Raw genomic sequence first — 27,313 nt, 5'->3', positions numbered from 1 at the left:
AACTCTGCAAATATAGTGGCTAAGATGAGTTCGAGGAAAAACAGGTTGCCTGAGTTCGAGGAAAACAGGTTGCCCTTTTATTTTGTTTGTTTCTGTTCCAATGTATTTGTTTGTGTAGCTTGGTGACAGAAATAGACAAAGATAACAGCTAGCAAATGGCCAACATTCTGGAAAAAAATAAGTAAATGCTTTAGAATAATTAGAATTAGTCCCATACACATTATTCACAATTATGACCCCTCCTTCAAAACAAGAAGAAAAGACGTTTATCAGACAGTAAAGTTTTCTGGAGAAGACAACTTTAGAAACACTCATTAAGGACAAAGAGAGCTAGGGGCAAACTGCCATGCCAAATAGCTTAGAAACGTTATAAGGATTTTTTTTCTCAACCCCTTAGATGGCATTGTTACAATTTTTACAAGGCAGGTATCATAGAGGGTATTATTTGTCATTAACTTGGTGTGATGAAAAAGTGAAGTGTGACTAGATTCTTAGCACATTATAGTATGATAGTAAAAAGCCTCACCTGAATATTTCTTGAACATCCACCTCATGCAGATTCCGAGAAAGCACACGCTTAAGTAATCCAACTTCCTGATGATATAACAATGCAAAATCCATTAGCAATAGCAATATGAGTGCCACACAAGCAAGGTTATAGATTATTACGTCGTCGTTAAGGGTTCTTCATGTATGATATTTCAGGACCATTCATCCATTTGTTACTCTGTTCATCGTCACATTAACAAATGATGTGGGGGGTTTTGAGAATCATTATTTACATTGTTCATATTAAAGTTCTCGCGTCATTGTTAAGAGCTTGATTTGGTGGATTTCAGCAAGCAATTAATGCCAGTGGCAATGAAGATTCACAGGTTTACATATAGCAAAGAGCATCGGAAGAGCAGATAGAAACATTGGGAGGCCATTATGGTGCAATGCTGCAGCCGCTACCACCACCGCCGCCACTAGTTGATGATGTGAAGAGTTGGAATCAATTTCTTTTTTATTTGTTCCCACCTTGAGGACAAGATGAGAGTTAGAGACGGGTATTGTTATACCCTGGGCATTGTTGGTTAAAATAGGTGATTGGGTATGGTAGTAAAATAGTCAAAATAGTAGGCTGTGGTACAAGTGGCAAATGCACTACTGAAGTAGGTGAAGCAGTGGAGGGTTAGTCAGCATCTATAATAAAGGGTGGGAGTAGGTGTATCATGTATGGGGGTAAATCAGATTGTTCATCCAAGCTGGCAAGAGCCTTAGAAGACCTCAAAGGTTCTCGAATTGCTAGAACTACCTATAATCATTCATATTTGCATGAAATACACCGTGGTCTTACTCTTATTGATCCAGCTTACATCAAATTGTTCTTGAAGAACTGTGGTGCATTATCAGCTTCCCGTTGGGTGGTTTAGGAGGAGACTTCTAGGACTTGTAGGTCATGGTCCTTGTATGGTCTTAAGAAGACTACTCAATTCAGGTTTCCTTTTTGTCTCATGCTTTGCAGAAATCTCAGATAACACATCCTTCCCTGTCACTTCTTGGGTCTTGTGGGAAAACTTCTACATGGTAGAAAGTATGTCCTTAATATCTTGATTGAGGTTCGCATGTTTGACATTCGTGTAGCCCATTCTTCAGTAATCTGGAATGTCAAGCTTTATCCAGATGACAAGTCTCTTGAAGTTGAAGATCCAGGGAGGTCAACACATTAACTAGGAACTATGATATTGATGTTTTTGGCATGACAAGTCAATTCATGTTACCCATCATATTGATTGGTGAGGAACAAGATTATTAATCTCACGATTATGTATAATTTGCAAGAATAAGTATACACACACCCCCTGCAGATTATGACATACATGCATTTCTTACGATTATGTAGTTCCACAGTCCATTACCTTTGTGAGGTTCCGTGCAAATTGACTAGGTTGTACATCAGTTTCATCTGATCGGTGCCAAGTTTCAACAATTTGTGGAAGTCCACGAAGATGAACAAGCAACCTTTCTTTCATTATTTGCACCAGTTTTGTATGTATCTCATCTCGATGCACTTTATAATCCTAAAACCATGAAATTTCAATTTCTGTAAGCAAAAAGTAAGCCAACGCTAAAGATGACAAGTCCAACCAACTAGTAAGTATATTTTTGGAATAGATGGGTATGTATGCGCATGATGTATACATGTGTCTACTGGTGGAGGGAAATACAATCAAGATAGAAAAGAAACTTTCACATGCTTTTCCTTTTTTTTCCTCTGTGTCCCTCTTTTAGCTGACTTGGTTTTATTACTTGAGCACCATAAGCAACCATGCAGAAGCATTCCAGTTCAACATTTCTCCATTTTGTAAGTAACAAAAAAGCAAACATAAGGCCTTTTAATGCAAAGCTATATGATGCAGAGAAAAGTTTAAAAAATCAAATAAAAAATATTTCCATTTTCCAACTAGATGCTGCACCATAGGCATCTTCCCTTACTAATGACTTCATAGTTCCAGCTTTATCCTTTTGCATATAAAGGAAAAATCATATAGTCCCTTATTTCTCTTTTCACAGATTACACCAAAATTATTTCTATAAGAAATTTGAAACCCAAGGCAACTGAGGGTTTGCCCTCTATAGCTCTGCAAATTTGTACATATTTCAAATGGGTTGTTGATGCTGCGAGTTGAAAATAGGGAGAAAAGAGCAATATGTACAAAGATTGGAATGGGGGAAAGGAGGCTCCTTGTGGTCAGGCACAGGTTGTGGGATCTGGAAGACTGCTTCAACAGGGGAGCAAATGCACTTTAAGTTATAATAAGGGTATTCAGGTTAAACAGGTGTTTTCTTGCTTTTCATTCTATCATTTTTCTATGGGAGGGTAAATTAACGAACAAGCATAATAACTTTGTCCAATGGATGACAATGCGTACATTGCACTCACAAAGAGAACCATTTCTCTGGAATAGTGTGGAAGCTGAAAGTGAAAAAGCGTGATGATGTAAACGAACCGAACGAACACGAACAGAGGCCTGTTCATGTTCGTTCGTTTAACTCAAACGAACAAATACGAACAGTAAACAAACGAAAATCTTTGTGTTCGTGTTCGTTTAAAAATCAAGTGTGTTCGTGTTCGCTTATGTTCGTTCATTAACATGCTAAACGAGCGTAAACGAATGAACATAAACGAACGAGCAAAACGAACATAAAAGAATGAGCTAAACGAACATAAATAAATATTATTTAAATTCAAAGTAAATAAATAAAAGATTATATATTAAATTTAATATATAAACGAACATAAACGAACGAATATAAACGAACGTAAACGGACGGTAAATGAATGAAAGTTCACGAACATAAATGAACGAACGAGACTCTTGTTCATCTTCGTTCGTTTAACTAAACGAACAAAAAAAATTGTTCATGTTCGTTCATTTATTAAATAAACGAACATAAATGAACTTCCCGCCGAATGGTTCACGAACGGTTCGCCGAACGTTCGGTTCGTTTACAGCCTTAAGTGTGAATCTTGTCCATATTTAAGATACATATATATATATATGTGTGTGTGTGTGTGTGTGTGTGTGTATATATATATGGTAATGTTCATGCTATGTCAGCTAGGATTAATTCAAAATTATGCCAAGTATGTTCAGTGATGGTTCAGACAAGTTTTTGATTTGCTGAAATTTTAGAACAGATTAGATTTTACATAAATCTCAACATCACCAGAAGATACCTACCAACCACAATCCGAGAATCATAAATGACAAATAATGAATTTCTGTAACATGGGGTGACAATCAAGAAAAAGAAAAAAATCTTAAGCTCCCTAAACACTGTTGTACCTGCAACACTCTTTCAATTTCTGACAGCAACAATCCTTTTCGCGTCTCAGCTACTTTCACAAGAAGAACCCTCTTGATTTCTAAAATCCAAACAGATGAATAGGTTAATGCAAAAATTGAGAATGTTTACTTGCAATAGCTCATATATGTGTTCACAATGATAGCTTCATTAGTACACTTTAAGAAGAATAAATCTTTGGCAACCACCAATGTTACCACCAAATACATCACCAGTTGGCCTTTGATCCAATGGCCTCAGTGGATCTCTATAACCCTTAGGTTGCGTCTTCCAGTCATCAGTAAATCAGTTTGTTAACTATTTCACAGAAGTCATCAAGTTTACTTTTTTGAGAAGATAAGAGAGTAGCTATGACGAGAGAGAATGCATATTATGTTATTTATCAAACAATTGTGGTGTACTTGATGCTAAGATTTGGTAGTTGCTATAGATTTGCGCATATAGAAACTTACACCTAATTGTCATTAGAGGATCAAATTTATAAAAGATTTTGTTAATTAAGAGATCAAACAGATTTCACAAGTGCAAAGAGGAATCAAGCAACAACTTTTATCTGCAATCCTATTACTTAATGAAGTTATATCGCATTCACCAAATTATGAAACTTAGGAAATTATAACAACCAAAAATTATGCCCAATAAGTAAAACCCAAAAAAAATTCTTGATGACCCCTCCTATCTCTAGTATGCGTCGGTCTTAGGGTGTTCATATACAAATGGCATCTTTTCAAGCAACCCACCACCTACTCTATGACAGAGTTTCCGTTCATTTAACCATCAACAATTGAGCTTTTATGCTTTTCTATGTCAAACAGTCAAAGGACTTTTTGAGCTTAAAATCGGATTCCACAAGCAATCATTTTGCAACTAATGGAACTATTAAGTAAAACCCAGAAGAAACTATTAAAAGCTGAACTCCCCTAGAGCATCGAGACATGAAAGCATCCTTCCACACTCGAATCTGAGGTAAACTCATAGGAATATTCCATATACTTCTCCACTACTTCTGTCAATGTTAATCTTAACAACAACCTTTCTTGGTAAGTCTCCTCTTAAAATGGTGCACCCAAGAAGTCAACGTTGAAGATTACCATACTATCTCAAGCGTTGTTGCCTCACATCTCCACAAGTGGTGCAACCCCGTTAATGTCTTGTGTATCATCAATTCATCATTTCTAATTGCAACATCCCGTTCCCGGGGGTATCGTCCTTTGCCCTTAGTACAAGTGAATGAAAGAAACTTCATATCTTAAACTTCTATTTCATTATAGTAGAGTTATTCCAGCAGCGGAAATGCGGAAATTTACAACTTATAATATTCTAACATCTTAGAATAGCAACACTTCAACTTGTTCCTACTCCTTGATTCCTGAGATACATACATGAATACGTAAGCTAAAAGCTTCGTGAGTAGTCATGGTTTCATGATAACACATTCTTTCCAAATAGTTAAACATAATTCTTAGAAACTTTCATGTATAAAAACATTTCTTTGAGATCTCATGGTTACATGTTAAGTAAACCAACTTCTCATAGGTTCTTTAACCTCGGGTCCACATAAGGGCTGCCCAATAAGATCTGTTTGCAAGACGTACCTACTTTCTATATCCCGTACGTTGGATATTTAAATGGTTATACTTGACATGTATAAAAACTTTCATATACCACATGTGCATCATGACATAAAAGGTGTACTTTGCCACATAATCATAACATAACTTTTACAAGAAGATATGGCAATACTCTTTCATCATGCATCAAACATATATATATATATATAGCATGTATGTATCCCTGGAAATCTCATAACATACTTGCCTTGATTATGCCTAGCTTTTCTCTTAATTCCTATGTTCAAGCTTGATTAGGTATAAAGACAGAGATTTCTTATTTTTGGTATGGAACTAATGGTAACACTTCAATCACTATTTATAGGTAAATTCATTGCATTAGCTACTTGTTCTTCTTGCTCACAAAATTGTACTTTTATGATAGTTTTACACCTCATTTTTTAGGATAAGAGAATCTTGACACTTCATGCTTAATATAAAAGAATCTTGACACCTCATACTTCTAGCTTTTATTTGTCATGCTACTAGCTCTTGCTTGTCATCATGAATTTTGCCAACACATGCTTCTAGCCTTGACAACTCATAACTAGCTTGCTTTGTCATAAAGAGTAGGCTTGCATTGTCATAAGATTTTTGTGGCTCATGTTGTTTGTTTATAAGTAGCTGTGTAAGCTACTTGCCTCATGATAGTTTAATAAATGCTACAGTTGTTAGACTCTTTTAAGAGTACTTAATTTACTTACAAAATCTTGTATTTAAGGCTTAAACATTGAGATTTAGCAAATAAAGAAACTAGGGTGTTACACTAATAGAGCTCGTCATTCACATTTCTATTGCACTTATCTTCTTTACATGATGTGTATTGATACGTAAACGGGTGAGATTAGTTTGATGAAGTTTTCACCACTAAGACTAACAATCTGATTAAAATCGAGGATAAGATTAATCAAATTGGAAAAAGTTGCATAGTTCTAGTGATAAAGCAATAGCACCACACTAACAATAAACAAGAGTCCACTTCGTTTGTGTAAAAAACACTCAAAATAGCTCCACAAGCTGACGTATATTCAAAATCAGAAGATGGTCCTCATAATACAACTTGGGAGCCATTATAAAAGGCTGGAAATTAAAGCAACACTTATTTCTTGAAAGATCAAAATCCTAAAGATAGATCAATAGTTGGAAGGTAAATACAGAAAACATTAATGGAACCAATTAGGATAAAGACTCAATTAAATGGGGCAAGATATTAGGTTCTTCATGGGCACTGAATTAGACTCAATTAAATGGGGCAAGCCATAAGGTTCTTCATGGGCACTGAATTAGACTCCATTGGGCTGCTAGAAAATCACACCCCCTCCCTCCCCCCCCGGTGCACAAAAAGTGTTTTAAATTCCAATATAGCTTGAGAACCTAATTCAGGTAGAAGTTGAGCATGACTCTTAGAATGGGCCTGTTTTGCACCAAAGGAATTTTCTAGATGAAAAAGACTTGACCGTATGTACTTTGTAGCCCAACATTGTGCCCTAACAAAGGTGTCACTGACATCCTAAAGAGTTGCTTCTTGGCTTCAATGGGACTCTTTTCTTTGTTTTTAACAGTCGACTAAAATTCCTTACTATGTAGTCTAGTCAAAGACGAGATCTATGGAAAATGGAAAGTACAGTTGTTGATATTCTTGAAAAAGAACTAATCACATTCCAAGTAGCAAGAAAAAACAAATACCAGAAATCAGAGAACACATAATGGTATTTAAGTAGAATGTTGACTCCTGAAAAAATGACGGTTGGTACAAAACATATATCACAATTGTTTTTCAAGAAAAATTTCATCTCAAATCTCAATACAGTGGAGCATTTAAAATACGATGATCCATTGGACAATGTCACAATGGAGTAGCATACAGATAAGTATTTTAGTTATGATAAATATCTAGATAACATTCAATCTAAATAACTACTTTGACACACAATCCACATAAGTCATGCATGGTGCATAACTCCAAATAGAAACAAAACAATGATAGTAAGTACCACCAACTGAACAGTGGGCTCTACAACAACATCAAGACATTTGATGGCATGTATGTAAATGCAAAAAATATACTGCAAAGCAAACCAACCAACTTCATATTTAATGATGTACAATCCATTCAAATGAGCATAGACTTGATGCGTATGCAACTATTTCTTCCAGCACAATCAACTGAAAGCCTGAAACAACAATAAGAGTTACCACCACCTACCAGGAATGATGGCATGCACAAAACTGATAACCTGACTTGCCAGAGCCAAGTGTTTAGATGTAATAGACTTCAAACCTGAGACCTGCAGTGTCAATTCAACTGAATATAACTCAACTTAAATAGGATAAAGTGGCTTCAAGGGAAGATCTTAAGATGTCCATAACATGAACAACACATTCGAGTGGTTAACTCCACATCATAAACAGAGAAGTTCGATTAGTTGATTACTAAAGAAGTTTCACTGTTGCTTATACCAAAAGCACAAATATGGTTAACCTAGTTGAAGAGTCAAGTAGCACAACCACTTAGAGCATAAATGAGGATGTAAGATTGTAAGAAGTTACATTCAGCCTACAGATGAAGTAGAATGTTAATCATCATTGCGTCCTCCCTTAGAGAGTTACAACCAACAAAGAATCACAAAAGCAAAACACATAAAAAATAAGCAAAAATTAGGATCCAAAATGGACCTCACAGATCTCAATTGTCGCTAGGTTCTCCTCTAAAAGCTTCTAAATTAGCTTAGAGATGAAAGCTTATCAATGAATTATCAGATAGAATGAAGCAGCCCACGAAATTCCAGCAGCTTTTTACCAGCTCAACCTACTTGAACAAAAAAAATTGCCAATCTCGAGTTCCAACCTTCACCTGTTATTGATACAGAAGCATCTGGAGACTGGAGTGTGCAGGTCATATAGCCAATATTAAGAATAACAAGGGAAAGAACATGTCCATGTTTAAGAAACACTTGAGTAACATACCATACATAAAGAGCCCTAAAACTAGAACCAAAATGGAGGTGTTCAGAAGTTCACAAATGCATTCCACATAGAGTATAAACAGGGAATGATTGATCACAGTTTGGGATTCTATATCAAGAGATCATTGATGTGCTTCCATTTTTTAGTTAGTCTAAAGGCAGGCACAAACTGAAGAGAATCGATTAAAGATAACTGTAGATCATATGAGATGATGAAATGTTCTCATGGTTAGATCTGATGCAATATGGTTTGTTACTTTGTTATGGTTTTTCCTTTACTACTTCATCCATGCTTACATAACTACCAGTGAGTGTTCATACCAGAACATATGCATCAAGAATTCAAAGCTAAGTCCAACAGACATTGTAGATCACGTTAAAAACGAACTAATTAGCATATAGGAAGGTGTTTATTCAGAAGTGTTGGTATCAAAGAATATACATGGCAATGGTCTAGTTTAACCATTTTGTTATGCCATTGTTCAATAAGCACTTGACTATTGGCCTGGTGAAAGCAATTACCTGCATGGCGCCAGCACCAAGAACAAGCTGACAAGTCCTCGTATTGAAAAACTTCAACATTTCAAGAACACAACGAATAACCTCAGAAGAGAGTGTTGGAAAAACAGTATTCATATCAATGTACTCCGACAACATCTTCAGCAAGATTAAGCCACTGACAAACAACAAGATTTTAGTTATTCCTGAAATATGCAGCCTAACTCACACAGGTGCTATCTGAGTGGAGAACATGATGTCCATGAAAAGACAACCACTGCAGAGTGTCTATTTTTTACACATTAGCAGGAGCATATAGCATTGAAAAAGAGTACAGAAACATGAAGAAAACACCAAATGTAGATAACGAAAAGTATATAAAGATCACTAACCTGTTTACCATATGGTACCCAACACCTCTGAAGGAAAGCAAATGAGAAGAAGGTTTTCCATGCTCATTCTTGACTTTAATGCCATTAATCTGGGCACATAAGTCAAAAGGTCAGCATTGTTTTCATCAGACCTCAAACACAAAAGCAGAGATGAATTCACCTGCTCAGTGCTATCAGATACATCAGCATGCTGGGATGACAATTTCATCACCTGCTCTTGTGAACTCGACAATGATACACCATCATCTATCAGGGCCGAGGAAGCATTATTGTTATGAACCACTTCATCATAGCCTTTAGCAAGACCATTAGAATAATTATCCAAGTCTCCAGAAATTAGAGATTCCGAACAAAAGGCTGAAATAACAATGGCCCTGTATTCATACGGAACATCGACTTCAACCCATTTTTCTTGATCAAGCACAGCCTTCAGTTTTGTCATCTACTAGGAGCAATGAAACAAGTTGTCAATAACCAATAAACAAGCAACTAAATGAATTACCAAATCAAAACTCACCCGAGATTCATGCTGAAAATCAACAAAAGCCTTGGCCTGAGACTGCAAAGTTCCACGAATACTATATCCTAACCTTCCACCAATCTGTTTATGTGAGCATCAATTCTTATTATAGGCACATACGTATTCGAGAATATCTAATTTGAACTAATGAAATGTCCAAGAAATATGGTAGCACCTTCTCCGTTGCAGTTATGAATTCTTGAGACATGTTGTATATGTGTAGGAAGTCTTGTACCCTAAGCCTTGGATGAAGAGCAGCACGAACACCAAGCAGCTTTGCCCATCTTCCATGAGCAGCATCACAAGCAGCAAACACGGCTTCCGTGTTTTCTCTCAAGACATCAGCCCTATCAAGGAAGACCTTGCCAGTGTTCAATATAATCCACTGAGAAACCAAGACAAGTACCCCTCTCACACAAAGAACCCAATATTAGCCGGAGTTAAGTTGGGTCAGCTACCCATGTTCTAAATGTCTGCTCTTTTCTTTGTAGCACATGATCTTATGTACAATAAAGCAACTTCAAAACTTATACCAGAACAATTTCTAGTAGTAAAATTACTAGGAAACAGCTAAAGATAAAAGACTGATGCGATAAGAGAACTCCAACCAAAGGGTCTAGATCCCAAACTATAATGGCGATATTGGATCCTCATTTCCTCTTTAAGTAAATGCAAGTACTACACTAATCCAAGAATGCATGCCATGTTGATTACAGCACGGAAACAAAGAAACTAGTCAAAGCTGACATTGATGGGCCTAGTTTCATATCCAACATGCTTTGAATCATCTCACAATGATCAGCAGCAACTTCACAGCAGAGTCAAATGAAGTGTTTAGATGGCAAAGACCTATCTTAACAAGCAGAGCTCCAATGCAGCACACAACCTAATTGAAAGCCCAATTCTACAGCAATAATAATACCAAGGGCAGAGCAGGAGGTAATGGAAAACATAAATTACATTGATGTGCCTATCTAACAAGGTAAGGTTACTTGCAATTAAAGAAAAGCATGCTTTAGAGAGATTAGGCAGTACTATAGTGAAGAAACTGTATTAACATAAACAAACAAAAATGAACAAGACAGTGGTGGGCTTGGTCAGTGTAGAAACTCGGCAACAGAACATATGCTATAAGTGGTTAAACATTACATAATGACCCAAGAACAAATTAGCAACAATATTGCAATCATTCACCTGAAATTTTTGGACATATTTGATGGACTTGTTGCATCATTTCCTTTTTCCTGAAATGTAGGAACTTTGATAGCATTCTTTTTAACAGAATATGTAACAAAAGAATCAGCCAGACCATAATCAATCTGAGCCGTTTCTGCACTCAAAGCACCATGAGCAATTGCATCAGCAACTGAATCGGCAGCATAGTGGCCATCAAGATTGGACATGATCCACTCAATGGATTTTTTAACTTCAGCAGCTTGGAGTAAATGTGCCTGCATTCACTAATACAATATAAATCAAGTTACATATTATTGATACACAAATTTAAGTCCAAAATAATAACCAAAAGAGAATCTTCAGTTAGAAGATATGAGTGTATATAGTAGCATTTGCCAGTTATTGCAAGGTAACCGAGATGTAAAAACAGTTTAGATTATTCTTTTTTACAATCTTGCATAAATCAAAAATAGAACTATTCTCACACTTTTACACCATATATAAATAACCAATATGGAGTGTAACATTTGACTTTGACATGCAAGTTGAATGCATTGCAGCTTCATTGCATATACTTCAGTTACATTCCTTCCATCTGATGAAACTTGCAAAATTCCTCCTTGCTGCCATGGTTAAACATTTTCTTTTATATTGACTTATTAATCGGATGGGAGTACGTGGAGATGGATAAGGGTGGCAGACTAGTTGTGGGGACCTGTAGCTCGCATGGTTGGCAAAGGGGAGGGCGAGTGGTTTCTGTGGTACTTGATTTGTGTGTGTTTCACCTTATCTTACCTTGTGTATGTTTTCAATGTACCCAATCATTATCTTTTTTCCTCGTAATATGCTCATCATGTGCTAGCCTCTGGTCTTTTTACATGTTTCATCACACTCTTGCACAAGCCTGGGGTCTTCACAGGAACAACCACTGTACTCATTGTTGGTAGAGAGGTCTACATACATCTCAGCCTCCCCAGACCCTACTTTCGAATGGGATTTAGTGGGTCCGTTTGGTTTGTTTGGTTTTTTTTCGACTTCTTAATCTCAAATTACTTGCTTGCTCATTCTCCTCATTACCAAGTATTATGAGATCGATTTGGTTCAATTTTCTAATTTGCTATGACAGAAAGGTCTTCAGGAAATTCCGTTAAGAGTCAAATATTACTCTTAAACTATGTGCTTGGTCAAAAAAATTGCAATCATCACGATAGGTGAAGAATAAAGATTAAATTAGAAGTGCAAGTGGGTGTAGTACAGGAATGAACACAAAAGAGTCTATTAGAAAAGGAAAGAAAAAAATACAAAATAGAAGAAGGAAAAAATGTTATCTGATAAATGATCCTAGTCATACACAGCTCTTTTAACAGGTGTAAGTACATCAAAGGTGGCATTTACTTTGTGCTGGAGGGACCAACCTTTGTTTTTTCTCTCAGAAGACACTCCATTTTGAAATTCTACTTTAGATGGTGCTTGAGGCCATTCATAAACTTGCATGGAATGAAGAATCCTATGAAAGGACTAACTTGATAGTAGTTAGAATTAAGCATGGGTGAAGGAAGAGAAAATCAGAGATGGAAACAAGAACAGAACCATTGAGCATTAGGCGATTCCAAAAGAAGCCACTTGGAATGAATTAACAAGATTGATCCATCAAGAAAACTGAACAAAATGGTGAGTACTGCTTGTTTTCTTATTAGTTATACTGCCTAATCTATTTAAATCATATATAGTATTATCTTTATAATTTATAAGATGTCATTGTCATTACTATCAAAGGTTCTCACTAATACAAGAGAATAAATTAAGTGACCAATATAAACTCAATGCATCTTTTATTTCCACCATAATGAGAACACAATATCTAACTTTATTAGAGCATGTGCAAAAATTCAGGGGGTGGTGGAATTACATAAGCTACTCCCCTGGACCAAGATAGGTTCTATATTCAAGGGACCAAAGTCTAAATATTTGTATGTCAAAACAAGTGTATATACTAATATCGTTATGCATTACCATTCTACACCGACTTATTCACTTGATTACTTATAGATTTTACAGTAGTTTATATGTAATTGAAAACATGTTTTTGAGTTAACCCTCCAATCCAGTCCTCACACTAAAAATTCCAATGCCCTCGTTACCTCTCCATCCTCAAATACTAAACGCCTCACCAAGAAAATCAAAACCTTTCTAATCTATCTCTTGGTTCAATGCTGACTAACACCATCACCCCCAATAAATCACATCTCGTCCAGCATCTTCCAGATTGTCAGTGATGGTAAATCCATGGACTCTCTTTCCCAACACAGCTGTGGTCTCCAATCGACTAGAACAGACCAAGTTGAAATATGAGTTGCAAGATGTGTGGTAGAAACACTTCTATCTCTTCCAAATCTCAAGCATCAGCCTCTCTTTTCTCCAGTCCACTATTATCTGATTTCTCCAACAGTCGCACCTAACCATCCTCCAATGTTTCTTTGGCGACACAAATGTACAATCTGGCCTCCATGGCAGTCAAAGGAAAAAAGCAGCAGGGACATGAAAAAATAGATGAAGTGTGTTAAATAAGTGAGAGGAACCAGTCCCCTCCCCACCTAATCATATCGGGAACAGGTAAGCCTTCTATAATGGATCACATATGTTCTAGGCTTCCTGGTTGGACATTCCTAGAAGAAAAAGAACCTGGAACTTTAACCTCACCTCCCTTTCTCTAATTGTTTTTATGGCTGCCCATACTTCACGTTCTATTGAACTATGTCTTTATCGGTTATAAGAATCTAAAATTATTGTGTCAGGTATGCAGAAAGTAAGTAGACTCCTCACCAGCAGTTTACATAACTTGTGTGAGCTCCAAACATTCATGAATCAAATTCAGATCATGACAAGAAATTAATAAGGTATAATTACCTGTACAATCCTGAAAATAGTGTCAAGAAGTAGAACAAAACTATCAGAAGAGAGGCTTCGTAATTTACTGGCAAGTGACAAGCCTCCACCTGCACCAGCATGTACTTAATGAGCAAAGAGCAATAGAAATTTGTTATCATGTTTGGATTTTCCAAGTTTTTTTTTTTTTTTGCTATTTTAATAAACTAAAATCGTTGTACTGCCAAAAGCTTTAACCCCACCTCAAAATTACTTGTCCAAGGGTTCCTTTATTTTTAAGTACTGTGCATGATGGAAGTATCCAGTCAGGGACATCCAACATATAGCTCCATGTCAGAACGAAAATTAGTTGAAAACTTGAAATACATACACGCCTGATATTGCATTTTTATTTTTTTGGAAGAGTGAAATTCTTTCCAATGCCTTTGTCCAATTAAAAGAGAGTAAGCATTCATTAGGTCATATCACATCAAATTGTTGGAGAAACAGATGACCAATGGAAGATAATGAAAGGAGTAAATTATAGCATTCACTTTATAATATGAACACACCATCGTTATCGACAATTCGCTCGCCAGGCATAAAATCGGAGTCCAAAGGTCTGGCGACAAGAACTGGAAGCAGCTCTGCTACAACTGACTTGATTGCAGTTTTCATATCAGATGTTACTGTATCACGATATACTCGCAACACAGCAGGCAGTTTTGCCTGAAAATCATAGACATAGACGACATCATAGTCACTCATGTGATATAGCTTTTAAAAATTATGAGCTTTTAATAAAGTAGGCGAGGTAAACATTCGACCAAATTTCCATATTGATCCTACATCTTTAATGCTCCTAAAATTTGAGCATATATGCCAAACATGCACAACTCACTACGTATAAGATCAATTTTCATTCTTTGAAAAGGATCTGTCAAAACATCGGCTATTTGATATCTAGAATAAGCTTATATCAGCTTAATAGACAGATGAGCAAAGCGTACAAACCACCTTTTAACAAAGTGATAATCGACATGTATATGTTTGGTGAACTCATGACGTATTTGATTCTTAGATGCAAATGCATGTCTCATTATCACAATGCATCTTATCAAATGGGATAATGAATTGATCAACTCATGTATGAAACAACGTACCCATGACAACTCACAAGTTATCCATATCATAGCCCGTGTCCCAATTACTAGTTAATTCTCTAGTTGGCTCAATCTCAGTCAGTCATCGACTGTCTGATTCCAGTTACTGGTTAGACACAAACTGAGTTCACTGCTGTCCATCAATTAGGTAGCTGTGTGAAAGTATAAACTGTTGATGTACGCAGAGGCTGAATTTTGGGGGATGGCCAAAGGTGTACGTGCATTTGTGAACTACTTTAGTTAACGGTTATCCTTAAAGATCTCAAGATTAATTGGGATGGCCCTGTGAGACTCTATTGTGATAACAAATTCGTGATCAATATAGCTCACAACCCGATACAATACATTGAACTCAATTGAAGTCAACTATTTAAGAAGATTGTATGATTAGTTAGTAATTTTAGGAGATCCCTTAGATTTAGGCCTATACAATTGCGTTTCCATTTTGATAGGATATCCCATAAATCATGGGATCTCATTTAGCGTTAAGCATTTCTAGGATGCCATTCTTGTATATATTTGTGGTGCAAATTTGGATTAAAATATAAAATTCCCACAAGAAAATATCATCACATGCAAGGGCTCGTTTGCATTAACATCTGGTGCAAAATACAATCAATACTAAATGGATATATAGAAAAGATGCTGTTTCTTCATATCAGTTCACCCTTTTATCAGGTCCTATATCATATACCCGCCCAACCCTCGCTTTCGATCACCTTAAAGATGGATAACTTTCATCCACAACTAATAATAAATTATCAGATTTGTTCTCAAATATCTTTCGAATAACAAGGACTCCAGGAACAAGTCACTTTTAGGTACTTCTTTGGCTCTAGAACACAGGAGTGAATGTGACCATTGGCTCACATAACTAGCCCCTAAGCATTCTGATTGCCAAGGGTTTACTGTAATGTCAACGAACAGCTGTTTCCATTCCATTATTTGTAGTAGTAACACCCATAACTATTTTTTCATCCACATTTTCCAGATATATCATATATACTAACAAGATGAAGATACTCACAGTTCTAAGCAAACCAATAATTAGTGGTAGAAGTCGATCACGAAAACTAGAGGCATCTTCTTGATGCAATTCTACCTACAGCAAGCCAAATAATTCAATTAGTGTCACGGTCCATAGAGGATTCTGCCACAAAAATGATGTACATGAAAGCTCTTCCTACTTTGTTATCTTCGACATTTCCAGTTGAGCTCGCCCTCGCTTTTGCCTTTGCTAATATTATCTTATCCATACCTCCAGAATCACTGATTGATACACGTAGAAACTCTGCTGAAAGAATGCTACAAGATAAATTCCACAAGTCACTATAGTAATCAATTTCCATGCCAGAAACTGTGTAAGAGCATATATATACAAGCACAAAGTTGTTTTGAAAGATATAGCAGATATTGCATGATATAATGAGATATAGAACTATATAAATAAATGGAAACACAAACATTTCCATAAACCAGTCATTTCTAAGGTTTTTGAGATGAGAAATACGATCATAACAGGAAAGAAGCAAGGATTTTATCTTGAATGTGCATTAGTTAGTTCCAAGGAGCTCTAACACCTGCACTTGTGAAGGTGTGAGTCTCATCCACCTGAACCTCCCCTCCCGCCCCCACCCCCTTCTCCCCCTACAAGAAAATTAAATATGAAGTAAAAGATATACTAGTCATGGCATTTGGTGCAAGCATGGCATTAACCCAAGAATAAGCCAGGGCAAATGGCAACGAACAGGGTGTGGACCATTTTACAAAACTAAAAATAAATAAAAGAATGTTCTGAATTATAAAAATGGACGTAAAATCACGTATTATAGAGGTATCTCTTTTGGTGTTCGAACTTCATTAGCTAGTACTTCTTCTCAAAAAAAATTACTGAACTGTTGAACTTTATTATCCTGTCAAAATGTATTTCTTGTGCCTACTTCATCATGCCCCTACAGAGAGCCAAAAAAAATACAAACAACCAACGATACCGGCACAATGAGTGTGGTTGAAAGCAACAGTCCCACCCAAAAAATCTAGAACAAAAAATAGTAAAAATGAAGAATCTGTTTGACTCACTCATGCTAAGAATGGTGAATCTTGCATATGGTTGTTAGTGGGTATTACATGACTATTTAAAGAATCACCAATTCTAGTTTTATTTAGGCAAGGTATCAATGCTAAGGAAATAGATCATCTTTCTTATATCATTATACTACTTACATACCATAATTGATGCAATAATTTACATTTCAGGATGCCCGATATTAGATACAAGATTTCTTTTTCCCAAAAATATAGTAAAACTTAGACCCTTCAACAATAACTATTATCAACTCAATGGATGCTAAGGATTCGACCACAATCCTTTCAAACTAATTAAATATAAATCTCTCTCTGCAGAACAACAAGCATTCTGTCATGACTAGTTGGTGTATGCTCCAAAGATTATTGCACCATTCTGATTCTCTACGTAGACCATATTGTGCTAGCAGAAGATGACCCCCATATTGTGCTGGGAAACAGTTCCGTATCTTGAACAAAATTTAGTCCTTTCTAGGATATGGGTATCAGAATCCCTGATCCTTTGTGGAAAGAAAGTACATTGATGCAAATGAACAGGCTCACATATGTTTCAGTGAGAAAAGCTACAGTCCAAGGATTGAAGCCCCTTAAATCCAAAAGAAGTAGACAAGATTGGTCAGCAAACTCGATTACTGTCAGTGTCTGAATATTGCATGCTCCATGGTTGTAGTTAGAGTGTGTGTGTTTGCACCTTGCCCCATACAATGCAATCTTATTCTTCACATCTTGGAGTACCTCAAGCAAGCAGGTAGAAGAATTATAGACTCGTATCAAGGATACTTGAGCAGCAGAAAGTAAATTTCTTAGATAGAAATTGAGGATGAGTCCAAATGCTCAAACATCCAGCATGTATCTTTCTAGGTGGAAACAAAAACCTTGTCTCAAAAGGACAACTAGCGTATCGTTTATCATTTTATGGCAAAATCTGAATATTATTGCCATGACATATTTCGTTTGTGAAATTCCATCAACGACATATCTCCAAATTTGGCACTTCTGTTACAAATAATCAATATGCAATCCATGTAGATAGTAACTAAGCCTTCCATAAGAGAGCCAAGAGCATTGATTGTTGAGAGTAATTGTCATAGTAAGGAATCACTTTCTCCTTTTCTGTGTGAAAATTCAACAAAAGCTGCCACTTCACCAAATCCTTGATCAGTCGACTAATTACATGTGACATAGAGTAAATCTACGGCCACCACCAACGCTATCATCATCAATCTTACCACTTTTTCCTTTTTTGAGGAAAGAGTTGTAACTATAAGGAAAGAGAATGTGTATCATATCACATGTGCTTCTACGTATGGAAATTATGGTGAGTTTTGGTGGTAAAGTGGGTGGTAGCTATACATTTTCTCTTTACCATATGCTTGGTGTAATAAACGTGGATGCCAGCTTCAGCAGGTAACGAAACTTATGGTAGTCCAGAGCATGGTAATACTGTAAACCTACCTCAAAGACATATTTGGAATCATCGATATGGGATAACCTTAACCCATCCGAATTGCTCTCCATTTCTTACCTACCTCTTTGTTGGTTTAATAGAGATAAAGAAAAGATGAAATGAGATTATAACAAACTGAACCTTCACCAACAAAAGGCTTTGACGAGCTTTCTCGCAAGCTCTTTCTTCTCGGAATCGGATTGGACTGGAGAATGCCATTAATTGAAGATACTAGTGTGAAGTCAACAACCATCACGTCATCAAACTATGCCTAATTATAACACTATGTTATCTAAGAAACTAGTATTTTGCACTTTTTCCCTTGCTTTCTTTTCTGATCGGCTGAAGGTAAAATTGGTTAGATATGGGTAAGATACTTTGTTATGAAACCATCTTTAGATGATAAATTTTGGTTAACATTACAAGGTGTGTTGTTTAACTATACCGGTTCATCTAACTCGATGAATTGCCTTCCTCTAAGTATGTGCACATTAGCATGTGACATCTAACGTGATTTTTAGGTCTCCAACTTTGTACCTCAACATACAGGGACATTAACTCGAGTTTTTCACATTACTAATCCAGATCGATAGATCTAAGTTTCAGCTACATACATAAGTTATATCATACCAAACGAATATGTTTTATCAATCCAATTGAGAGTATTAAGGGATTGGATACAAATATTACTATGTATAATATCCTCAAAGGCACAGCTCCTCCTATCCTATGCTTATTCAAGGGAAAAACACTTAAAAAAAGCAAGAATAAAAGTACATATACAGTGAATAGATATACTAACCTATTTACAGAATCTACTGCACCAGCTACATGATCCCCAAGGTGTCGAAAACAATGTAAGCCAGTCAGTTCATCGTCATCCTATAGCCAAACAAGGGTTAGAGAAAAGAAACCATTAATTAAAAAAAAACAAGCAAATTTGTGTTTAGGAAAGCTCATCAACATATTGTTTTCTATCTTAATTTGTGCCAAGAAAATATTGCAATAATTATACGATGGGATGCTTAGAAATCATTTTGTCATAAATTTCAGCATGCATCGGAGACAGTTGAAGCAAGTCATATGTTGACCTCAATTGCAATACAGGTGTTTCTGCCCATGCTATCAATCCTCATCAAAAAGTATTTTCAGACTAACTAGCATCTATCCATTGATCACTATAACAAGTAACGGATTCCGTAGTTGAACACCCTAGCCCATGTGACAGCATTCTCTATCCACGTTTCATCATATAGACGGATTTTATTTCTATGATAAGACGGCTTTCCTCAAATCAGTACATATTATTTAAAATCTCAAATTTAAATCTACATCAGGATCAGGTACAACATCAATTTATACTTTTCTAGTAATAGGGGGCTATTCTCACATAGTTAGTGCACTAGGTACAGCCAAGGTGTTCATTGATGGATAGACTTGTGAGCCATGTAATATGGCTAACTCCAAAGATGAATATATCGAGTCAGAGTAACTACATACAGAGCAGGAATGCCTCAAAGAGACAAGAAGCCTACTAAATACTTTGCATACCAAAAGCATGTTATACCAATGCTCTTCATGTGTATTATTGCTCTAAGCTTGTTATTTCTACCAATTTGTCGAAATTTATTGCTAATGTTTACATTATGCAATGGCCATATGTAGCATACAGTTGAGCACGCCACTTTGCACTTAAAGTTTGTCCTGATACTGTCCTGGTATCAGTGTTCCATTGAGCGAGCAATTTAGTTTCTCTTTTCTTTTTTCCATGGGATATGATGTCAATATTCTAGCCTAGTCATGTACTCAATCAGAATATAATTAGATAGAAGTAATAAAGGACTAGGAAAAAATGTCATTGCATCATTCATTTTTTTATGCACAAAAAAATAAGATATTTGGTTCTGATAAGAAGCAATTGCACTCCTAATTTGTTGATTCTTCGAAGATGCAGGAATCATAAAAGTTGGTGGAAAGAAATAAGCTGCTTTTTAATTCCTATTACCACCAGGTAAACAAAAACAGTGTCTTTATACACTACTTAATTATAGTTTATAGAAATGTAACTCTGATTTAATCAAGTGGCAGATGGGTATTGTTTCCATATACCAGAAACTGCTTCAAATCGTCAGTAACGTCTAAAGCTCCAGCACAATCAGCAGATGCAACAAGCTGCATACACAAATCAAAGTGTGTCAAATTATTGTATATTTAATGATGTATAAAAAAGTCATATCTGAATCACAATCAACTTCATGTGTTTTGAGTAAAAAGTGGCATATCACAAAACAAGAAAGTTCATGTGGACAATGACCTAAATATACTGCTTCAGATCACCAGTTTCCACAACTGTAAAATGCTTAGCTTTCTTTCAGTTTAACATAAAGAAAAGAAATTTTGTGTATATATCCTAGTAAATCACAGGAAAATTAAATGTTGGCATCAACTTTGGATGAATAAAGTACTTGAAGAAGCAAACCACAGCTGCAAATTTCTAAACAACTCTTCTTAATTTTGAATTACATGGGCGCCACAGAATTACCGAGTGCGATGCCATTTTCTAATTCCGTGCCAGCTTATATGTTGGTACAAAAAGGAATTGCAGGTCTCACTTGAAGAAATTCCACTTATGTGTTTCTCATCTACCAAAATGTTCCCCAGTTTCAAACATCCAGCCCTCCGTGTATACATTATCTGCCACAAGCCAACTACCCTGTGGTGCTCTTGGATTTCCTAGATTCTTTTGTATCTCTTTCCTCCGGATATATTTCCAGGGTTTGATAAGGTTTGCCTACATGATACAAGTAAAAGATTCTGCAACTCTTAAAGCACCTTCAGAGGAATAAAGAAGATTTGCATAGGTTGCTAGGAGTGAATCAGTGAGTGCATCAATGGAATTGTAATTAGATAAAAGTAATAGAACACGATGAAGCAACAAGTTTCTCGAATAGCCCACAGAGTGCCAACAACAGAACATAAACAGAAGGTATACCAACTTAAGAGCTGCAAGAGATTGGTTGACATATAGTATAAGCCTAAGCTTTTGTTGCAGTGCCAAAAGATCACTCCTGGTGAGATTTAAATCCTGAATTTGTCGAGCACAATCCACTAAATCTACATCCAAAAGCCTAATGGTCTCCTTCAATTCACGGATTCGCTTACACCCCTCTACTATTTTCAAATTCATATCCTCCAATTGACCTTGTGCCTCAAAGAAGGAATTCGAACGTAACGAGATCTCCTTCACCAAATAAAGCTCCACCACGTCCAAGTACTGCGACAACTTCTCTTGTAACACCGAGTTCTCTGCAACAGTAGAATTCGGGCAGGCTGCCCGGAAGGTTGCCCCGTCTTCCAGTGCAAAATCCTCCTTGAAATACAATGCTGGCACTTCGCGTAAACAGGCAACCAGAGCTTCCCCTGCCCTTTCATCATGGTCACGATCAACCTCATCCCTGCTCTCTTTATTGGAATGGTTTCGGATGTCTTCAAACCTGCTATGATGTTCGGCAATTGATAACAGGTAAGATGTGAAATGGGATCGAGTTATTTCTGAACCAGGGGGTTTAGTGGCGGGTGGCGCAGCAAATTCAGGGACCGCGACGGCGGCGGAGGAGGACCACCAACCCACCCAGGAGGAGTCGGCATGTGGGTTATTGAGAATGGAAGCCAAACTTTGGCTACTCGCATCGGAGACTGTTTTTGCCAATAACGAAGAGGGGGAGGAGTTGTGTCGATCTGCGATGCCCCTTCCCGATTTAGGGAAAGGCTGTGGATCCATTTTTGTCTCAATTTCTACCTCATGAATCAAAATTCTAGTGGGTTTCCATTTGAAATCTCAATGTCGACTATGGCTTTGACTTGGATTATCCAAGGAATCAATTGCAGTCTCAAAAATGGGGATAGATCGGAGAGTGTACCAGGCACTCTGGTGTTCGTGGGGTGACGAAGACTTCAAGCAGCTTGGGTGATCTTTCTTCTCGAATAAATTCTATTCTATAATTTCTTTAAGAAAAAGACAAATTGTGTTTTAATTTTTGTAGGAGTGAATTACATCTAGTGAATACCGTGTTTTTAGGTTTCGTGTCTCAAAATTATAAAATACATTTAAGGTGTGTTTGGTTTGTAAGAATGTTTTTGAGGGATTTGGATTTTATGAGATTTGGATCGGATTGGATTTGAAATTCATTCATCTGTTTGGTTTGTAGGATTTGGATTTAGAATTTTTTTTGTAATTATTTATGGATGCCTTTACACGCCCCTGTTTATACTATAATGCATGACAGGAAATTAGGGCAGAACCCTTGTGCATTTTCTATTCAACAATAGGGCAGAACAGTAGTCAGTCCTGGATTGGTTTTGTATTATCAATGCATTATCAAATTAAAACCCCAAAATGCAGACCAGAATCGAGCATTTCTAATGCTATAGAAAAGGGACGCGACGGGAAGGAAGCGGGAGGCGTGGGTGAAGCAATCGATGGGAGGGAAGCGATGGGTGAAGGAAGCGGGAGGCGTGGGTGAAGCAATCGATGGGAGGGAAGCGATGGGAGGGAAGCGATGGGTGAAGGAAGCGGGAGGCGTGGGTGAAGCAATCGATGGGAGGGAAGCGATGGGTGAAGCAATCGATGGGAGAAGATGGAGAAGATGAAATCCCACGGGGATGGGATTTTAAAATCCCATGTATTTTCAAAGGATTTTGAAATCCATRGTTCACGGGATTTTAAATGAATCMTTGGATTTGAAATCCTACCATTCCTACAAACCAAACACAGGATTGGAATGGATTTCAAATCCAAATCCCCCCAAATCCATTTTAATCCCGCAAACCAAACGCACCCTTAGTGGTCTAAAATAGTGTTTTGGAGTGCAAACTAGTCTCTCCTTCTATCTTCGTTAAATGCATTATGTACACTCATGTGAGGGACAATTTTATCAGTTTGCCCTTTTTTCCCCACATCCCCTTCCTCTTCAACCAAGAAGATGCACCACACCACTGCCATTCACCGCCACTCCACACCACCGTTGCAAGCCAACTCCCACCCACCATCATTACAACCTAAATCCCACCATTTTCGTGAAACTAAATCAACCACGAGATGGAACACAAACTCAAGAATCAAACTTGCATAACCTATATTTTGTCAAAGAAGAGGAAAGGGACAGGTATTTCGCTGGAGAAGGGGAGGGGGACAAGGGGTTTGCCCGAAAGGGAGAAGGGAAGGTATTTTTGTAGAAAAAGAGAAGGGCAGTTGGTCAGTCGTTCAATGGGATGGGCATGGTTTCAACAACAAAAATGGAGACGGGATTATATACTATATTTATTATATATATATATATATATATATATATATATATATATGTATAATATTAATTTGTTTTAATTTTTAAAAAGAAAAGAAAAAGAGGGTATAATGACCAAAATGCCCTCATGTGAGGGGCACATGATTGGCTTAACGGAGTATGCTTTAATAGGGTTAGAAGAAGGGACTTGTTTGGGCTCCAAAATACAACTTTTAGACCATCAGTTTATTTTATAATTTTGAGGGACGAAAACCTAAAATGAGGTATTCACGAGAGACCAAATATGTAATTCACTCTTTTTTTAAAAATAAAATAATATTTATATCTAGAAGTATAATTGAGGAATACAGAGTATTTCAATATTGAGAATTTGAACTCTCATTCCACTTTAAGGCTTCTATCATCTCTCATTCTTAATATTTTTCTCAGATGTTTTGTTTTTTTAGAGTGTGAAAAGTCATTGATCTGTTATTGGTTTTGTGAAGTATAATGTTGTATTGGTATGATTCTATGTTTATACTATATTTCAACATGTTTATTATTTGGTCATCGGTTTGTATGTCTACACTAATAATTCGTAAACTTGAATTTTTATTTTTATTTTAAGAATATGAAGTAAATGTTTTATTTCAAGCCTTTATCGTATATCCAGGGGTTGCCAAATTTCATTGTTACATTTGTTTTTCGTCTAGTCTCAATATTCATGTATTTGGTATCTTGATTCACATACGTTGTTCTGTCCCTTGTATCTTGATTCACATGTGTTTGTATCTCTCATTCATATTTGCTATATTTGATGACCATTCGTATATATTGTATCTTTTTACAAGTATACAACATTTATACATTGCAGATGAAATTCACACACATTCATCACCTTTGATGAGGTTCGAATCCTTGACATCTAGAAATGTTGGTTAACTAGGTAATGCTAGGTCAATGGCCCTTTTGTATATCTTGATTGACAAAATGGTGTTCATCTCATATATGATGGTCTCTCTCGTACAAATCTAATGCTCTCTTGATTCACTTGATTGCTCCCCCCACCTTCTACTATTTTATAGTCAAACTTATACAGGCATCATCTTATCTTGATATCGTAGGTTTGTTTTCAATAGGTGTGTTTCATTGGTTTGAAGTGATGGTTCTTCAATTACTCTACCACAAATTGTCCATTTAATAGTTATTTTTTTATCCAAATTTGTCATCAAGTTTTATCATAAGTTTGATTTCGAAGGGAAAAAGTGACAATCATAGAAAAGGGGAAGTTGTACTTGCTTGTAAGATATAAATTGATTTTAGAGTGAACTACATATTTGCTCCCTCGTGAATACATGTTTTTTAGTTTTCGTCTCGAATTCATAAAGTACATTGGTAGTTCGAAAAATCGTGTTTCAGAGCCTAAACAAGTCCTTTCCACTAACACCATTACATGAGGTCCTGTTAACCCCATCACATGCCCCCTCACTTGAGGGGCACTTTAGTTTTTTTCACCTAATTTGAAATTATTTTAGAAAAAATTATATTAATATTTTTATTATAAAATAAATGAAAATCCTCCCTCTAATGGAAGCAACCGCCTATTTCTCTCAAACCTTCCCTCTACCCTAATTTGGATAAGATGCCCTTGAATTCCTCCCCCACCCTTTCAACTTTCCTTGCTCCAGCAAACCCAGATCTGCAGATCGAAGATGAGATGACGAAGTTCAAAGATGATGTCCCTGATTCTTTTCTGATTCTTTACTAAAGATCAGATGACATTATGCATACACGTCCACTTCCTCGTGATGATGCAATGCAGACCTATATCTTCTCCCCTTCCTTCTCAATGATGTAATGCAGACCCAAATATGTTCCCCTCCTTTCGAAGATTAAACATGTGGTAACCTAGATGTAGAAGATGAAGTAGGTTAAGGTTTCCAAGCATTCGTTCAAGCTACGAATTTTAGGTTTATTCCAGCCTCGAACAAAAGGGGTTTTCAAGCTTTAGATGCAAGGATCCAAGCCTCAAAAGAAGGCTTATCAATCTGACGATTTAGGGTTGTTCCAAATTGGTTATTGAATTTATGTTTTGTTCTAATCTAATTTTTTTTTTCATATTCTCTCTTAAATTTGGAAATTTGTAAATAGTTTTAAATTTAGAATCTGATTTAGAGTCTTGTTTGTATTTCAATCTACATTTAGTTTTTTTTCTTTTTTAAATTTAAAAATTTCTTGTTCTGATTTAGATTTCTTGTTTCTATTCTAATTTATGCATTTAGATTTAGATTCTTGAATGTTCATCTGGTTTTTTGTATTAAGTTTCCAACAACTGAATGTTTATGGATCTTTGAACATTCATCTATGTTTATATCTAGATTTTTGCATATATTCCTCTTCGTTTTCATCTGTTTTGTACTACGATTTCATATGTATGGCGGTGGTAGATAGCGCCGATAGGTGGAGGTGGGTTACAATGGATGTTCAGAAGAAGATAGGTGAGGAAGAAGAATATGGGTAAAAGACTAAAATGCCCCTCACATGAGGGGTATGTTGTAACACCCTGATTTTGGGTGTGTTTATTTTCAAGTTCCATATTTTATATTTCGACCTTAGAATAACTCTCAATATGTAGTTTGAGTCGGTAAAATATTTGGGTGAAAATCAAGTTAATTCATTTTCTGGAACACTTTCACACTTGGGGCAAGATCTTCACGCCCGTGAAAGTTTCTACATGCCCGGGGAGGTTGGGCAGAAAATTTTAAGGAGTTGGTTCTTTTAGATACCAGATTTTCCACCTTTTCTCTTCATTTTTACTACACTTACTTATCCTCTTTCTTATTTGGTTCTTGAGTTTCTACTTCTCTAAATTGATTTCTCCTTGCAGATTAAAGAGTCTTGGAGCTAAAGATTCAAGTATTGTGGTTATGAATTCACTATCATCTTCATCTCCTCCACCTCTTTCCCACCATTATTGACTTTGTTTTAAGGTTTTTTTCTCCTAAAGACCGTTTTGGTCGATTTTCTTGAGGAGCTCAGAGATTTTGCTTGTAGTTCAAAGTTCTTGAGGATAGAGATTCAAAGCTTTTGGATCCAAAGTCAAGATCTTCATCTTTGTTGATCCTCTCTCTCAGTAATTTGATGATAATCCCTTTTTCCTTCCACGTTGTATTTGTGTTTCAGTATTTTCAGTTCTAGCGATCATCACTGAGTATGTTCAGTGATCGCTGAAGAACTTGCATTGTAAATTCATCAGAGACAACAATACTTCAAGAAGACAACACTCACACCAAAGAACCTTCAGTGAACGTCGAAGACTGAAACTGAAGATTAGAGACTGGCGAGTACGTGATATGAAGCGGTATTCAGTGATTACAAGCCTGACTACATATGTGTGAAGACTGCTCAAGCTTCAGCGAATGATGATGAGACCTCCAGGTCATTCCAGCATTCAGCG

General features: G+C 36.5%; 1 protein-coding gene across 2 annotated transcripts in view; it reads right to left on the bottom strand.

Moving 5' to 3' along the window:
• The window catches only part of LOC112504342 (vacuolar protein sorting-associated protein 54, chloroplastic-like), a 28,385-nt gene extending 5,777 nt beyond the window's left edge, over positions 1-22,608 (bottom strand). The window contains exons 1-17 of one of the 2 annotated variants that reach the window (XM_025108269.1): positions 21,567-22,608; positions 20,684-20,746; positions 19,377-19,456; positions 16,230-16,347; positions 16,070-16,144; positions 14,452-14,608; positions 13,922-14,010; positions 11,033-11,289; positions 10,014-10,185; positions 9,836-9,919; positions 9,479-9,760; positions 9,319-9,407; positions 8,951-9,104; positions 7,669-7,750; positions 3,834-3,913; positions 1,902-2,063; positions 527-594 (exon numbers count right to left, since the gene is read on the bottom strand). In XM_025108269.1, the coding sequence (XP_024964037.1) occupies positions 527-594; positions 1,902-2,063; positions 3,834-3,913; positions 7,669-7,750; positions 8,951-9,104; positions 9,319-9,407; positions 9,479-9,760; positions 9,836-9,919; positions 10,014-10,185; positions 11,033-11,289; positions 13,922-14,010; positions 14,452-14,608; positions 16,070-16,144; positions 16,230-16,347; positions 19,377-19,456; positions 20,684-20,746; positions 21,567-22,355 (2,801 nt within the window). In that variant the 5' untranslated portion in view covers positions 22,356-22,608. The remainder of the gene's footprint in view (positions 1-526; positions 595-1,901; positions 2,064-3,833; positions 3,914-7,668; positions 7,751-8,950; positions 9,105-9,318; positions 9,408-9,478; positions 9,761-9,835; positions 9,920-10,013; positions 10,186-11,032; positions 11,290-13,921; positions 14,011-14,451; positions 14,609-16,069; positions 16,145-16,229; positions 16,348-19,376; positions 19,457-20,683; positions 20,747-21,566) is intronic. The other variant, XM_025108268.1, reaches the window with a different exon arrangement.
• Between the last annotated feature and the right edge of the window lie 4,705 nt (positions 22,609-27,313).

The sequence above is a fragment of the Cynara cardunculus genome, unplaced genomic scaffold, assembly GCF_001531365.2.
Source record: "Cynara cardunculus var. scolymus isolate 2C unplaced genomic scaffold, CcrdV1 Un_Scaffold_5292, whole genome shotgun sequence".
Lineage (NCBI taxonomy): Eukaryota > Viridiplantae > Streptophyta > Magnoliopsida > Asterales > Asteraceae > Cynara > Cynara cardunculus.
The sequence above is the reverse complement of the archived record's forward strand: the minus strand, read 5'-3'. Positions and strand labels throughout refer to the sequence as shown.